The 15969-nt window shown below is 47.3% G+C and overlaps 3 protein-coding genes across 3 annotated transcripts; 1 reads left to right on the top strand and 2 right to left on the bottom strand.

Moving 5' to 3' along the window:
* Window positions 1–2: 2 nt before the first annotated feature.
* Window positions 3–6728, bottom strand: LOC127334679 (uncharacterized). Its single transcript, XM_051361203.2, has 7 exons — window positions 5930–6728; window positions 5668–5812; window positions 5534–5587; window positions 5352–5443; window positions 969–1204; window positions 604–777; window positions 3–513 (listed from the first exon to the last, which is right to left on the bottom strand). Exons 1-7 carry the CDS (start codon window positions 6592–6594, stop codon window positions 416–418), a joined length of 1464 nt encoding a protein of 487 aa, XP_051217163.1. The 5' UTR covers window positions 6595–6728; the 3' UTR covers window positions 3–415.
* A 3421-nt stretch (window positions 6729–10149) lies between these two features.
* Window positions 10150–11660, bottom strand: LOC127334678 (UPF0496 protein At3g19330-like). The gene has a single exon (XM_051361202.2). The coding sequence runs from the start codon at window positions 11510–11512 to the stop codon at window positions 10262–10264; it is 1251 nt and encodes a 416-aa protein (XP_051217162.1). The 5' UTR covers window positions 11513–11660; the 3' UTR covers window positions 10150–10261.
* A 127-nt stretch (window positions 11661–11787) lies between these two features.
* Window positions 11788–15635, top strand: LOC127334677 (uncharacterized). The gene is made up of 10 exons (XM_051361201.2): window positions 11788–12153; window positions 12251–12320; window positions 12412–12536; window positions 12904–13012; window positions 13078–13141; window positions 13279–13334; window positions 13801–13908; window positions 14385–14534; window positions 15006–15176; window positions 15302–15635. The coding sequence occupies exons 1-10, from the start codon at window positions 11885–11887 to the stop codon at window positions 15530–15532; spliced, it is 1353 nt and encodes a 450-aa protein (XP_051217161.1). The 5' UTR covers window positions 11788–11884; the 3' UTR covers window positions 15533–15635.
* The last annotated feature ends 334 nt before the right edge of the window (window positions 15636–15969 follow it).

The following is a 15969-nucleotide window of genomic DNA, read 5'->3' as shown; positions in this document are numbered from 1 at the left end:
AAGAGGCAAAATATCTTTTTTTCCAATACAACCACTACAGCTCAAACAACATTGTTACAAGTTACAACACTACAGGTCAAACAACATTGTTACAAGTTACAACACTACATGCTGGTGATCTGGCATGGGTCCGCACGCAGGCATAAATACTTACTTCACCCGAGGCTCCTGAACTAAACTAGCGACCGCAGTACAAACAGATACTACTAATAAATAAACTTCTCATGGCAGAGCCGCTACAACAGATATTACACAGCAAGAAGCACCTCGTTCAAATCGAGGTGCGAGTCTCCTCGCTGAGGGAGTCACCCTCATTCTCCCATCCACACAAATCCATGCAATCGGTAAAGATGCATGCTGCCCTGGGAGAGCAGGAATGCCCCAAAGGTACAACAAAGCTAATCCGCCTCGTAAGTTAAGTGATCCTTCCTGATTGGTCAACTAATGTACCTACTTGATCACCACAAATAGCTTTGGAGATGTTACCAGGCTCTAATATGTTAAAGATGACAACTGCAAGAAATGAACAAACAAAAATCATCTCATGTACACTGCCCGAGAAGGCGCCGACACAACTTTGTCATGATGAATGGAGAAACTAACCAGGAATATTGTTCTCCTCGCAACATGTGACTGCCGTCATATCCATCTTGCTGGTCCCTCTTGCTGCTAACTCCCTAAATGAGATGTGCTCAAATAGTGGACTGCTGTTACTCCTAGGAGCACAACCATATTCAGCATCTCCAGCGACACCTTTAAGGACAACATCTGCATTGACTGGTTGACAACACATCTGGTTAGATTAACTCTCCATAACAGCTAATATTCTGTTTCTCATAGAAAAAAAAGGAAAAAGATACACATATAAGGAAGTAAAGATGCAAGTGCAAGCTAAATATCGAACAAGAGCTAAGAACAAGCCTTTAGAAAGAACAGGCAGGGGGTTAGGAGAGGATTCACTGACATACTTTCAGAAGCTCTCAGTGCAGCAGCTGTATCTGTTGTGAAAAGTGGATTTCCTATACCAGCACCAATTCCACCAAAGATAACAACTCTTCCTTTTTCAAGATGGCGTATGGCGCGCCGCCTTATGTACGGTTCGGCAACCTCTTGCATCATCAGTGCAGTTTGGACTCGTGTGTCCACACCTATCTTTTCTAGTGAAGCTTGGAGCAATACGGCATTCATCACTGCTGCCATCATTCTGAATTTTTTAAAGAGCAGTATTAGTACATACATATGTAGCAAACATCATGATACATTCTTAATAGCACAGAAGGATAGCTAGGATCCACAGGAAACATGTAACTCAGGCCTTATGCTAAGCAGGAGAAAACTCATGTTTTCTGGCTGAAGATGTTAAAGAATAAGATGAAGAAATGTGAAACTGAGCTCTATTGGTCGTTATTAATTACTCCCTCCGTTCCGAAAAGATTGTTGCCAGCTAATACAGAGATTCAACTTATTCCAACTGACGGCCGAGACAAAAATTCTGGAACAGAGGTAGTAAGAAATTACAGATGTCAATGCTTAATTGCCTGCTGAAACACACAAATACAAACCAAGCTAACAACACTGAAACAATATGAGGGTTGAAATGAAGAAGATCGAACAATATCCTGTTCTGTACTTACCACAGCCTACAGCTAAGGATTGTACCTAGTAAAGATCAAAGAATACATTGCTCACGACCAACGACACATGAAATTACCCAACTTAAAAACCAAGGGGATAAAAGGTTTAACAAAGCCTGGTAGCTTGCTCGGGATCACCTGGCACAAAGGGCTGTCTAGTTGTATAATAAGTGAATTATACAAATAAGTTTACAGGCAATACTAAAATAAAATTTTAACTAAAACAAGCACTCGAAGGTTTTAAGCTTGGTGAGTCACACCACTGACACTAGATTCCAGCTATTTCTCTAATCATGTGTGGCTGCAGTGAAATCTATGACTTTAGTTGTACTGGCACTCCGATCTCTCCCATGCTATTCGTGGCTTTGCATGGACGTTCTGATAGCTGCAGTCACAGAGGAAGCGCATCGACAGATTTTCGAGAATCTTGCAGGTATCTCGCCCTTGCAAAGAATCTCTTTGTATGCTGATGATGTAGTGGTTTTCGTTACCCCTGGAGCATGAGCTAAGGGCAATCAAGGAGATATTCAGAATCTTTGGAGAAGCATCAGGGTTGCATGTCAATTACAGTAAGACGACGGCGACTCTCATCAGAGGAAGTGAGGAGGATCCCACTATGGTCAGTACAGTTCTTGGATGCGCCATTGCAGATTTTCCAATCAAATACCTCGAGCTGCAGCTTGCGATCCGGCCTCTGACTAAGGACCAGCGGCAACCAGTATTAGATAGAGCCCTCAATTTCTTGCCGGCCTGGCAGCGAGGATTGATTGCTAGAGCTGGGCACCTCATCCTGATCAACTGAGTGATCATGGCAAGGCCGATCCACCAACTTCTGGTTCCTAACGTCCCGGTCTGGATGTTGGAGGAAATTGTGAAGGCAATCAGAGCTTTCTTTTGGACTGGTAAAAAGCAGGTTCGTGGGGATCAGTGTTTAGTGTCCTGGGATGCAATCTGTCAGCCTAAGTGCTTCGGTGGTCTCAGAGTAAAGGATTTGCACCTGCTAGGGTTAGCCCTCAGAGCCCGCTGGGACTGGCTCAAGCGAACAGACCCGTCTAGACCGTGGCAAGGTCTTCCATCCTTGCAAGACGAAAATGCCACTGCCATATTTCAAGGGCTGTTCAAGGTTCAGATAGGGAATGGTAGAGATGCCTTTTTTGGAGTGAAAAATGGATCGAGGGTCTCACTGCAGCTGACATTGCCCCAGCTGTAGTCGCTGCTGTCCCAACTCGAAGAAAGAATGCCCGACGTCGCTTTGAGGCGTTACAGGAGAACCGCTGGGTACTGGAAATTACACAACCTCTTACTGACGAAGGATGCCGGCAGTGTGTCTCGCTGTGGCTGCGAATTCAGAGAATTCAACGGAACGAGGAGGATCACAACAAATTTGGGTGGATCGGTGCTGCCTCGGGCATATACTCTGCTAAGGAGACATACAATATGCTCTGCCAAGGCCGGATCAAATCATGCATTGTAGATCCTATCTGGCGGTTGAACGCGACTCCAAAGTGTAATTTTTTTATTTGGCTGGCGGTAAGATACCGACTTTGGACCTCGGGCAGACAAGCACGACATGGACTTGAGGACCAACCTAAACCTTGCTATACGTGCTTACAGGACGAGGATAATGTTGATCACATTCTAATACAGTGTGTTTATGCTAGGGAGGTCTGGTTTGGCTGTCTCCAACAGGCAAACTTGCAACTCCAGGAGCCTGCGATGGATAGCCAATCGGACCCTTGGTGGCTGACAGCAAGGGCGAGGGTTAGAAAGGCAGATAGGAGGTGCTTTAATACTATGGTCGTTCTTACGGCCTGGATGCTATGGAAGCAACGGAACTCAAGAGTCTTCAACAACATCAGCCATCAATGCAATACTGGACAGCTTGTGCAATGGATCAAGGAGGAGTTGTGCCTTTGGGAGTTGGCACATGCCGGAGGGAGTGCACCTGCGTTGCAAGAGTAGGCTTAGGCTCCTGTGGGGTGTGCGTGTGTGTGGAGTAAAACTGGTTAGTCTTGATGTTTGCATCTTGGCCTAGCTATTATTGTAAATTGTTTGCTATCCTTCTATAAAAATATGGCCCTTGGCATGCTCTCGAAAAAAAAAGTTGTCCTGGCACTTGCAATACAACAGCACAGATACCTGGTCACAAATTATGATACACAAAAACGAGCATGTGAAGAACAGTGTAACCAACGACGCATAATTACCCAACTTAAAAAACAAGGGGATAAAAGGTTTAACAAAGCCTGGCAGCTTGCTCTGGAGCACGTACCACAAAGAACTGTCTAGTTGTATAATAAGTGAATTTTATAAATACGTTTAAAGGTAATACTAAAATAAAATTTTACTAAAACAAGCACTCGGAGTTCTTAAGCTTGGTGAGTCACTCCACTGGCACTAGATTCCGGCTATTCCTCTAATCATTTGTGGCTTCAGTGAAATCTATGAATTTATAGTTAATTAGTTATACTGACAATTGCAGTACAACAACATAGATACCTGGTCACAAATTTATGATACACATAAACAAGCATGTGAAGAACAGTTCCAAAGGAGTATTATTGCTCAGGACCATGGATTTCGAGTAGAAAGACTAGTCGAGACTAGTCAACGACTAGTCTACGAGTCGCATTTGCAAGGTCGACTCGGCCTGTCGACTCGACTCATTTGATGAGTCGATCGACTAGTCTTGACTAGTCTCGACTAGTCCAGGTTTGTGAGTCGGTCGACTTAAAAAATGACCCCACATGTTATAATTTTTTCCATTCTTTCCTCCCATTCCCATTTTCCCCCGTGTTTCCCCATGAAACCAAGATCGAGAGACAGTTTCCCCTGCTCAACCCCAAAAGCCAAAACACATCTTGGTGTTCTCTCCCTTGGCCGCCGCCTCTGCAAGAACCTGCCGGCCATTGGAAGGAATTGCCCAGGTTTTCCCCCACTCCCCTGTCCCCAACCTGTAGGCTGCTGGTTCATGGACAAGAGGAAGGCCTTGGCCATTGGAAGGAATTGCCCAGGTTTTTCCCCTGTCCCCAGCCTCATATTCTATGATTTTATCCTAAATTATATATTTTTATTAAACATGAGTCTTGCTGAGTCGAGACTAGTCTAGACTAGTCTACGAGTCGCTGGCCCAGAACGACCGGTCGACTCGTCGACTCGCAAACCATGCTCAGGACCAACGGCGCTCGAAATTACCGAACTTTAAAAACCAAGGGGATAAGAGGTTTAGCAAAGCCTGGCAGCTTGCTCGGGAGCACCTACCACAAAGGACTGTCTACTTGTATAATAAGTGAATTTTATAAATAAGTTTAAAGGTAATACTAAAATAAAATTTTACATAAAACAAGCACTCGGAGTTCTTAAGCTTGGTGAGTCACTCCACTGACACTAGATTCCGGCTATTCCTCTAATCATTTGTGGCTTCAGTGAAATCTATCTATGAATTTATAGTTATACTGGCACTTGCAATACAACAACATAGATTCCTGGTCACAAATTTATGATACACAAAAAGGGCATGTGAATAACAGTTCCAAAGCAGTATTATTGACATGGTCAGTCTTGAACCAATATGAGCACTGGAATAAAATCAACATGAAAAGCTCTGGATGTATACTACTCCATTGAGTAAAATATAAAGAGCGGTTCCTTAGTATGCGAGCAGAACATGTTCGGTTTTGAGAAAGATAACAATGAAAGTGGTTCCGAGACAGTTACCCAATCGGATGTGTTGAAGCCCTATCAGTGCCTGTGGCAGCAACCCAAGTGTCAGAGCAGAATACATTTCGACCCCCGATGACAATAGCCACCTTATATTGGCCAAAAAATGCAAAATTAGCTTGACGTGTATCCTTCATACTAAACATATGGATGTGTAGAGGAGATGTATTCACGTTTACCTCAATGCCATGGCGGCATGCCACTTGAACTTCTCTGGCAATTAGCATGATCACCTAGCAACAGCAGAAAGCTCTGCGTGAGAAAAATCAGGGCAGCAATAAACAAGATGAGTGCATATCTGACAAATTACTACCTTTGGGTCAACATTATGAGGAGCTTCTCCAGCCAACGCAGTGCCCCCAATCTTGAGAAGCACCCTTTTCCATTTCGGATTTGGGGGAGGGGTTGATCTGGAACAGGGAGCCATGGTAGGGGCGCCAGTGCCGGAAGAAGGGTGCCTGCGACAGTAAACATTAGCTCGTCTCTACACTCTCGACCATTAGATCCCCAAAATATCAACAAAGAAAATAGATCCCCAAATCAATCACAGCAAAGATGATGTAGAAATGAGCCACCTTTTGCTGGCGTGCTGCTGCTGCTGCCGGGGCTTCTCGTCGTTGCTGGCCGCCGCCGGCTTGGGGGTGCCGGGCGACGAGGAGTTGCCAATAATGTGCTCCATCTGCTTGTACCAGGGCCAATGGCTTACCGAGGATGAGCCGGAGATGCGCTGGCACTCCACCTTGTAGCGCTTCTTGAGGTTGTCGATCTTGTTCTTGCACTGCTCCACGCTCTTGCCCCCGCCGGCCTTGCCCTGGCCGTCGGTGACGGCGGCGGCGACGTCCTCCCAGTCCCGGCCCCGGAGGTTGCCCCGGTTGAGCTGCTCGAAGCGGTCGGTGTAGGCGTCGAGGAGGCTGCTGATGGCGCCGTCCGTCCACTCCTCCCGGTCCTTCCGGTAGTCCGAGGAGCCGCCTCGGCCCTTCCTCCCGCCGCCGCCGCTGATGTAGGAGCAGTACTCGCCCCCATCGCTGAACTCCTCCGCGCGGTCCCTCCGGCGCTTGGAGTGGTTGGCCGCCTTCCCGCGGTCGGAGCTGTGGTTGCCCTCCTCCTGGGCCGGCGCCACGCCGGAGCCCGCGGCCGCGGCGGCGTCGACGAAGCAGAAGGCTTGCGGCGGGGCCGGCTGGGCGGAAGGCTGGGGAGCGGGGTCACGGAGGAGGGCGAAGTCGTCGCCGCAAGAGGCCATGGGATGGCGGCGTTAGGGCTGCGCCGCGGGCTCCGCTCCCGGCCACGGCGGCGGCGTTAGGGTGACGACGTTACCGCCGGTCGCTGGCCGCTGGGCGCCGGGGATGCGCAGGTTATGGTGATCGGATCCGTTACGGTTCGCTCACGGCTCCGTCACCTGGGCGAGTCACACGTTGCAGCGGAGTGGGTCCCGCCTGTGACCGGATTCCCTGAAACAAGTGAGCGGGCCCACTGGTCGGTCCAATGGGATGGCTGTGAGTGGCAGCCGGACTCAAGTACTGTGTCAGGCCCCGTCTGAAGTTTGAAATTTCAGCTGTCCGAGAAGAGACTGCAACCTTTTTTAAAAGTTTCCCCGTCCTTAACTAGACTAGATTTAGGATTTTTTTTGAAAAAATAAAGGGCTGCAGCCCAATCTTTTTCAGAAATTTTGAACATTTTTATATGATTTTAGGAAATTTTTTTAGAAAATAAAGGAGCCAGTCTAGACTGCAATTTACAATCAAGATGTACTCCCTTCTTTCTAAAAAATAAGACGTATTTTGACTGTCTAAAATGATGTTTTGACGAATAGGCTCACTAATATGTAGTTTATGTTACACATAATAGATCACCATAATTTTTTGTTCAGAAGTTACATTTGTATGATTATGATTTTTTTTATCATCATTAACTAGACTAGAAACTGTATGACGGGAACTTGGAAATCAGAATTCACCTTTTATTTTGAGATGGATGTACTCCTTTGATCCAGGATTTTGATTCACAATATTCTCATAACGAACTGGTACAGAAGAGATGAGTGGAGTGGCATGCTCTTTTGAGTACTAGCGGAGTAAATCAAAATATTGCTCCAAAATAAAGAGCAAAGGAATCTTTAGAAAAAAGTTACAAAAACTCCAATCATAGAATAAAACGATCAAGCTATGAAAAAATAATGAGGGTTAAATTCCTAAAAAAATCGTAGTGTAAATTTTGTTTGAATCAAAGGAGCCTCAGTATTGGTTTTACATAATTCTTTTGTGGATTAAATTTGGAGTAGGATCTTTTGTGGAATTTAAGAATATTTTTTCATAGCTTGATCAAAGAATCTTCTTTATACTAAAGATACCTTTGCACTCTACTTTGGATAAATATTTACATTTACTCTTAATATTTACATTTACTCTTATATTTGAGATAGTTGAAATACTATTATTCCTATTGTTTTGGGACAGAGGAAGTACTAAAGATTCAAACCAGTACTAAGGCTCGTTTGATTCAAAAGATCTTATATTTTGGGACCAAGGAAGTAGTAAACAACATTAGCCTAGGGGAGTGTCCCCCGCAAGTACACCTCGGCAAAGTTCAGGCCTGGTCGGGCTTTGGGCCGGGCCTAAAAAGCTTGCTTGTAAAAAGTCAGGCATGAGCCCAGCTCGGCCCGATTGTCGGGCCTGCAATTTCGTATCAAACCTGGCCCGAATGAGCAAAAAACCCGGCCTGAACCAGCTAAAACGTCCAAAATTAAAAGCCCAAACCCAGGCCGAAGTGCAAGTCCGACCCCGGCCTGACCATGCTAAAACGTCAAAAGATTTAAAGCCCGAACCCAACCCGACGTTCGGGCCCAAATACAAGGCCCAAACCCGGGATTTTCGGACCAGGCTGCCCGGGCCAGGCTGCCCGTGCCCAGTTGTACCCGCAAGTACAAAGTGTGATAGACGGGAACATTGCCTCCACTGTACACATAGTATTATGAAAATCACAGCTTCAGATGTATTACTGTTGTTTCAAAGGCCGTGCTTTACAATTAAATCCTTCAAATCATGATTCGGGGCCATATCAGCGAAGTCTTTCAAATTGTTTCTAGAATCAGGTGTGCCTGAGAAAGAAACATACAATAGGATAATACATGTGTAAAAAAAAAGTAATCACCAAACTTGGACCAAACCGGCACTTTCCCCCTCCTCAGATCTCGTCCATCCACAGTAACCTTGAGGGCTCTCCGCCGTTGACCGGGCCGCCGAGCGCCGCTCCGCCGGAATAGCCGGTCGGAGTTGGTGTTGGATGGGCGCCGGAGTAGTATAGGAGTAGGTCTTCTAGGTCTTCTTTGAGTTGTTCGGCTCTATGCCGTGTTTTGGGCGTATGCCCGGTAGTGGACGTGGTGGCCTGGATCTCCGCCACATCCATGGCCTTGTAGGGCTGCTGCTGCTTTTGCTTTGTCTCCGATGGACGGAGCAGAGCGGGAGGAGGAGCAGAGCCACCTTCTCCAATAAGGTGGTGGCGGCGGATCTCTGCTGGTGGCTTCGGGGCCAAGAAGAAGTTGTTCTCCCGGCCGGTCGTGGAGGCGAGGAGGAGAGCGGAGTTCTCTTGGTGAGATGGCGTGTTGACCTTCTCCTGGCCGGCCTTGGAGGCGAGGGGGAGTTGGTCTGCTACTGGTGGCTCGTTTCTCCGACGAGATCCAGGTTAGTCTAGGTGTGTGGCCGGATAGAGTTGATCTGCCTCCTCTCTCCTTCGCTGTCTTGCCATGGAGGTGCTGAGAGAGAAGGAGTTGGAGCGGTGATCTCTGGACGACGCATGCTCCTGCCTACGGGGTGCTACTTCATCGAGCTCATCCACGCGCGAGCCACCATGGCTCCTGCGATCTTCTGCCGGCAAGGCGGCGATTCTTCAACCTCCTCTGCGGAGGCCTTCCTCGACGCGGCTGCTGGAGCTCGGCGCCTTCTCTTCATCAAGTGGTGCGTCCCCGGTGATCTGAAGGTGGCCAGCGGCTTCGTCTTCTCGTCGGAAATGGAGCTGTCGAGCACTCTGCTCCGGATCCTCGGCGGCGACTCCTTGAGGACGCCGGCGATTGGTGGCGGCGGCACCCAGGGACCCGATTGCGTTTTCATCTTTAGTCCTAGGGTGTTTTTTGTTAATCTAGGGGGCCTTTCTTCAAATATTTGGTTTCCCAGGGCGAGAGATGTACAAGATCCTCTTTGTAACTTTCACCTGCCACGTATGGAATGAAATGTTCTCTGGGGCCTTCAAAAAAAAAAAACTTGGACCAAACCTTTCTCGATCAAATCAATCTTTGTAAGAATGACCTTACACAAGATAGAATACTAAACAACCCGAAATATTCCATAGTATAAACTTGCCAGCAATATCGATGTTGAATATATGTTTTAACATCCAGATGCAGACTGAATACCAATAAAATAATTAAAGTATTTTGTGGCAGCGGCCAATATTGACACACAACACACTGATCCTTGTGTACCTTTCACTGGGATGTGCAAGCAACCATTCTACTTCAATTTTGGTCTGAGAAGGATGTCAAGTATTGGGCAAAATAAAACTTCCCGAAGTTTTTCAGAAGCAATTGTCTTGTAACACCATGATTCTCTAACAGCAGGAGTTCAACTTTATAGATTACAACACTGGAATGAGCACAATCAATTCTGAACCATATGACTGTATTATCCCAATATAGTAATTATTTTTGAAGTAAAATAGATGGGAGTGTTGAACTAAGTAATGATGAAAAAGACACCTACGAACACAGTGTCAAGCAATAGACAGCGAAAGCATAAAACCGTGCTTGAAACAAGAAAACTTGTGCAGACATGCTGCAGTATATTTCATTGGCGCCTTACAAAGCGGATCGCCAAATCCTTGAAAATGAGTACTCTAGTAAATCATGAGTTCATCGTTCATGACAGAGGCAGCTCAGCGTAGGGATCAGACTGGGCATTGAGGTGGTGCACAAGGAACAACCTTGCACGGTTGACGGCCGCGAAGTAGAGACAGATGTGCTCCTCAAGGTCAGCAAGCTGGCGCAGCAGGCTGGGATGGTTCTTCCGGAGCTGCCGCACCACCTCCTCGATGGTGTGGTGCTGCGCTCTCCCGCGCTCGAGCCCCAGCTGGACCAAGACCTTGTCGCTCTCGACGGTGGCGTGGAGCCTGCCCACCAGCCGCTCAATGGTGTCGACGTCGTTGTTGAGCACGTAGGCGCCCCTGGCCGCCGCGTCGAGCCGGTCCATGTGCTGCTGCAGGCGCCTCATCCAAGCGGGCGCTGAGCAGCAGGAAGAGCCGCGCGACGCTGCGCAGGCAGGCGCCGCGGCCAGCAACGCGGTAATGGCGTGGGTGGCGATCACCAGGCCGGTAATGGCAGCGGCGGTTGCACAGGCGATGAGGCAGACGCCAGACCCGCGCGTCGCGCACCGCAATAGGCGGCGTCTTCGTCGGGCCTTGAGGAGGCGGTGGTCGAGGTGGTTTTTGAGGCCAGCAAAGCTTCGGTGCATGCTCTGGAAGTCTGATGTGGGGGGCAGGAACGGGTTGGGCATTCCGTCGAACAGGAGGAAGGCGTCGAACGCGCAGTCGCAGTGCGGCGCGGCGAGCGGGCGCGCGTGCGGGATGAGCGCGAGGACGTCGGCGATGGGCCCGTAGAGCGCCCGCGCGCGGCGCAGCGCCCGGCGGAGCGAGAGGCAGAGCAGGGACGCGTGGTGCGTGCTGCGGAGGTAGTCCGCGGCGAGGCGGGTGAGCTCCGTGTCGGGGGCGTCCCGCAGCGCGCGCGCCACCGCCGCGTCGTCCGGGCGGAGCACGCCGGCCAGGGTGCTCCTGTCCTCCTCGTCCTCGTCGTCGGCGTCGTTGCCGCCGTCCACCCGTTGCCCGTCGACGGTGACGTGGATCTTGGCCCAGATCTCGTTGTAGGAGGTGGTCTGGATGGCGAGCGTGTACTCCTGGCTGAGGTTGATGGTCGGGCCCGAGACGGAGCGGCTCCGCCGCCACGCCCTCGCCATCGCCGCCGCTGCCCCGCCGTTCCTCCTCGCGCCGCTGCCGCTACTCGAGCTCGTGCTCGCATTCGCGCTGCTGGTGTTAGCGTCCGTGTTCGTGCACGCAGCCTCCTCCTCCTCCTCCTCGCCGTCGTCTTCCTCCCGGTCCCGGCGCTCCCCCGGCCGCATCGCTGACGCTGATCTACTCTCGCGAGTGTGCCGCGAGCGCAAGCAACGAGCGGGAGCGAAGTTATAAAGCGTGTGGGGGCCGGAGTAGCCGACCGAGCCCGTAGTGTACTGGAGTAGCGTGGTGTGCGGCGTAAGCCAACGCTGACTTTCTTGTTGACCAATCGAACGGCCCGCGTCTGGTCACCTGCGAGATCGGCGGCTGTCGGTCGGGCGTCGCCGGCTGCTACGGGGCATGCGTGCGCCGCGTGATAGCCGCGCACTCACTCTAGCGGTAGTTGAAGCGGGGACGGCACACCAAGTCGTACAGATTACTACAGCAGCTGTGTCTGAAACTCTGTATCTGGGAGAACCGGGGAAGACGAAGCGCGAGAGATGATAAGGGTGGCGTCTCCGCGGCCTCCGTCCGCCGTGCAGCAGCTACGGGGCTGCAGCGCCTCCTCATCCTCCGCTTGCCCCTCCTCCAGGGGGTCCGGGAGCAGAGTTGCGGCGACAAATCGGAGCAGGAGGAGAAGGAGCGTTATCTCCTGCTGCTCGTCCGAGGACAAGGAAGGGGCCCGCGGCGCGGCGCCTCCGCCTCCGACTCCGGCTCCCGCGGCCGCACCTTCAGACGGATCGATTCAGCTCTACTCCCAGATCGAGAGGTAGGCGATGCACAGTTCCGCGGTTCCCGTCTGATCCCCGCGCGCGTTCTCTCAGTCTAACCACTTGCTGCGGCGGCGGCGGCCGGCCGGCGTGCAGGGTGATCACGGAGGCGGCGAAGCAGTCCAGCCAGGGCTGGGATTCGACCGGAGATTGGACCGAAATCGAGGTGCGTCTCCGCAGCTCTGTCCTACTAAATTACGATTCTCTTCTATTAACTCCTAGCTAGTTGGATTGATCCCTATTGCTTGTCATGGCAGGGTGCGTGGGTGCTGAGGCCCAAGTCCTCGGACCCCTCCTTCGTTGTCCATTTCATCGGTGGGATTTTCGTTGGAGCCGCGCCGCAGGTCACCTACCGCTTCTTCCTCGAGCGTCTCGCGGAAAAGTAGGTTGATCAGCAAATATCTAATGAACCAAATCTACTCTGTCGATCATATGCTTACTCCGTTGAGCGAATGAACTAGCGAGATGCTTAGTTTGTTAGTTGGTAGAGCGACATTTGATCTGTAGATACTCAGTTATCATGTGGTTCCAAGCAACATTATGTATTTCATTTTCGAAGAATTCAATGATACGGCAATATTATAGCGAACTGTATAGTTGCCTGATCTCATGAAGTAACTCCCAACCATTTCCTACCACTAGCCCTTGGTATTCTACAGCAGAGTTTTGATTTGATTTGTTGCATACCTACTTTCTCTTGGTTTCCTACTTCTACAAATGCTGATATATCATATCATATTCAAATTCAGGGGAGCTTTGGTGATTGCTACACCATATGCTAGCGGTTTTGATCATTTCTACATCGCAGACGATGTTCAGTTTAAGTTTGACAGGTGCTTGAGAAACTTGGTTGAACCTGTAAGTAGTACACTCCAGCTGTTAACTCTGGTTTTGGTCCACCATACTAAGTATGCATTTTTCAGGTAAATGACCTTCCTACTTTTGGTGTCGGACACTCTTTGGGTTCTCTCATCCATCTTCTGATTGGTAAGATTTTTGTTGGGAGTGAACTTCAGTTAAATTTTTTATTGTCAAAGAAGTAAAACTTAATTAACCTTAATTATATTTTTAGTTGTTAAATTATTTGTATATTACTATGTGGCTTACGGTAATTGCTGTACCAGGATCAAGATATGCTGTGCAGCGAAGTGGAAACGTACTGATGGCCTTCAATAACAAGGTGTGTTTCTGTGTGTGTGTTTGGTTTGTAACCAAAACCCACCCTTATCTGAGTTGCATGAATAAAGCAAATACGATACTAGTATACTACCCTTTCTTCCAAATGAAATATCATGTTTAGAGTGTAGGTCCATACTGATGCTCAACCTGAAACCCCATTTTTTGCAGTAGCTTGAAACTTTTCATAAATTAAGCAGATATTCAGCTTTCATTACTTTACTTATCAATATTTCCCTGTCTATTTTATATTCGGTAGTCATTTGTCAAATGATACAAATGGCTGTGTGTAACCTACTTTTGGAAAATAAAATAAGATAAAATGGCCACTTACCTTCTGACGACATCTCTTTTTCATACAGCGAATGTGGCGACAAGTATCTTTGTACTCCTCTAACTGTCATAATTTGCAGTCTTCTACTCAAAAGTACAGAAAAACTATCTGTAATTTCTCTATTTTTCCTTTGCAGGAGGCAAGCCTCGCGATTCCATTGTTTTCGCCTGTAATTGTTCCCATGGCACAGAGTTTTGGTCCGATACTATCCCAGTTGACATCGTCTCCGACAGTTCGTTTTGGGGTACGATGTGTTTCTCTGTTTTCTATGTCAAAACATTTAATGTTTAAGGCATTACATGCATTGATGCTATTTTATATCCGTGCATACATCGTCAATTGTCACTTAGGAAACACTGGGTTGTTTCGAAGATGCACACTTCTTAGGTCATTATGGCTTGATTCACTTTTGGGTTAGTTGTTAACTGAGCAATACAGTTTTACTTTATACCCCCAAACTAGTAGAATAATGAGTTGTTAACTGGGTTATGGCTTTCTGTATTTCTTCATTTCCTTTTTGGTTTTGCAACTATCTTACATTTAGCTACATTACTATGAAGGGTAATCTCAGTTACTATGGCTGAAAGTACCAGAACATCATTTTGCTTACGTTGGAAGTTTCGTCAATTAGCAAGGAATGTTGGATAGTATAGTAATCATCATGGATTATTTGAGATATTAAACCTGTAAGCTAAGGTCATTATAATTATTGCACAACAGGCTGAAGCAGCTATTAAGCAACTTGAGAATCTAGGCCCTCCTGTTGTTAAGCAACTTCTTCCCTTACTTCAACAACTTCCTCCACTGTATATGGACTTAGTAGATGGCCGGGAAGACTTCATTCCAAAACCAGAAGAGACGCGTCGGCTGGTATGTTCACACTCTTGTCTCGTAGCATTTGAGCTGTTTGCATTACATATATGTAAACTATTGTAACAGTGAACAGTATAAATTAATTTCCTTCTAATATGATACCTTTATTAACTTTCCGCTTGATAGAACTAAGTAAATTAAATCACATGGGGATAAAATTTACAAATGTTGTTATCTTAGAAGTAAATATGTTGTTTTGTTTAAGAATTGTCTGCATCACATATATGTTAACTATTGTAGTAGTGAAAAGTAGAATTATTAGATCAAACATCAAATTGCTATTATCCTAACAGTAAGCATGAATTTAGATGGTCCAATACATAATATCCAGAAGTTTTAGATGGATTTTATTTATTTTTTGTGGTCTGAAATGTGAACTTTGTTTGAAACTACTACACGTAGTTACGTATCTGTGAAGTCGTTATATGACCGCTATATACTTGCTGATTCATCACTTCTTTTGGGCAGATAAAATCCTACTATGGAATTTCTCGGAACCTCCTAATAAAGTTTAAAGATGATCAAATTGATGAAACCTCTATCCTTGCACAAATACTAAGCTCTGAAGCTGCAATTAGCTCACTGCTTGATATGTCGATTCGGTCACTTCCTGGGGATCATGCCCTGCCATTACAACAGGTGTTTTTTCAGCAGATTCCCATATTTAGATCTCCTGGCAAAGTCATTACTTACTAGAGTAAAGACTTCATAATCGTGGCACTTGTTTCAGAAAAGTAATGACGTAATGTGCGTTGTTTCTTCAGGTACTACCTGATGTTCCACCAGGAATGGCTGATGCAGTGAACCGTGGAGGTGAACTCCTTGCAAATCTAACAGCAGGCACGCCATGGGAAGCTGTTGCTAAAGAGGTAGGTACCACTTTTGGCACTGACTCCGGCATTCTGCGGACACAGGTCCCCGAGGATGTCAATGCGCTTGTCGATGTAATTGTTTCATGGATAGCTTCAAATTCTGGCCCAAAGCTACTTCGTTGATGACCACCCACAATGTTTATTGGAATGTAAATACCAGTGAACAACATCAGGATGTACTGAGGAATTGTGAGTAATGGAAATTATAGATCACTCGTCAGGGCTACATTTTAGTTGTCTAGATCCAGTGTCCAGAGAAATCAAATGCGTGGAGTTATGCAGGACTATATTAACTGTCAAGAAAAAAATGGCAGGTCATAATTAAAATGATGCATTATGCTCACACTCTACTGCTAATTGTTAGAAAAAAATCCTGTCCACGAATATATAATTTAAATTGTAAATATGTAACTGAATACACTTAGCATGAAGTGTAGTCGCTACCTTTTGTCTAATTTGTTTGGTAGCAACTGCATTATCCTTTTGTGCCCAGGATATACCGGCTGAGGTGCGTATTATCTGTCGTTCTAATTGTTAGTGCGTGTGATTTGTTTTGTTTC

Source organism: Lolium perenne, chromosome 2, assembly GCF_019359855.2.
Source record: "Lolium perenne isolate Kyuss_39 chromosome 2, Kyuss_2.0, whole genome shotgun sequence".
Lineage (NCBI taxonomy): Eukaryota > Viridiplantae > Streptophyta > Magnoliopsida > Poales > Poaceae > Lolium > Lolium perenne.
Note: the sequence above shows the minus strand (reverse complement) of the source record. Positions and strands in the feature narration are given on the sequence as shown.

Excerpts from the sequence above, each read along its gene's own strand:
- LOC127334679 (XM_051361203.2), bottom strand. The coding sequence starts at position 6,594 with ATGGCCTCTTGCGGCGACGACTTCGCCCTCCTCCGTGACCCCGCTCCC. Across the intron at positions 5,813-5,929 it reads CAGCAGCACGCCAGCAAAAG|GCACCCTTCTTCCGGCACTG; the intron begins GTGGCTCATTTC and ends TTACTGTCGCAG. Across the intron at positions 778-968 it reads TGCACTGAGAGCTTCTGAAA|TCAATGCAGATGTTGTCCTT; the intron begins GTATGTCAGTGA and ends GTTGTCAACCAG.
- LOC127334678 (XM_051361202.2), bottom strand. The coding sequence starts at position 11,512 with ATGCGGCCGGGGGAGCGCCGGGACCGGGAGGAAGACGACGGCGAGGAG.
- LOC127334677 (XM_051361201.2), top strand. The coding sequence starts at position 11,885 with ATGATAAGGGTGGCGTCTCCGCGGCCTCCGTCCGCCGTGCAGCAGCTA. Across the intron at positions 12,321-12,411 it reads GAGATTGGACCGAAATCGAG|GGTGCGTGGGTGCTGAGGCC; the intron begins GTGCGTCTCCGC and ends TTGTCATGGCAG. Across the intron at positions 13,909-14,384 it reads CTCCGACAGTTCGTTTTGGG|GCTGAAGCAGCTATTAAGCA; the intron begins GTACGATGTGTT and ends ATTGCACAACAG.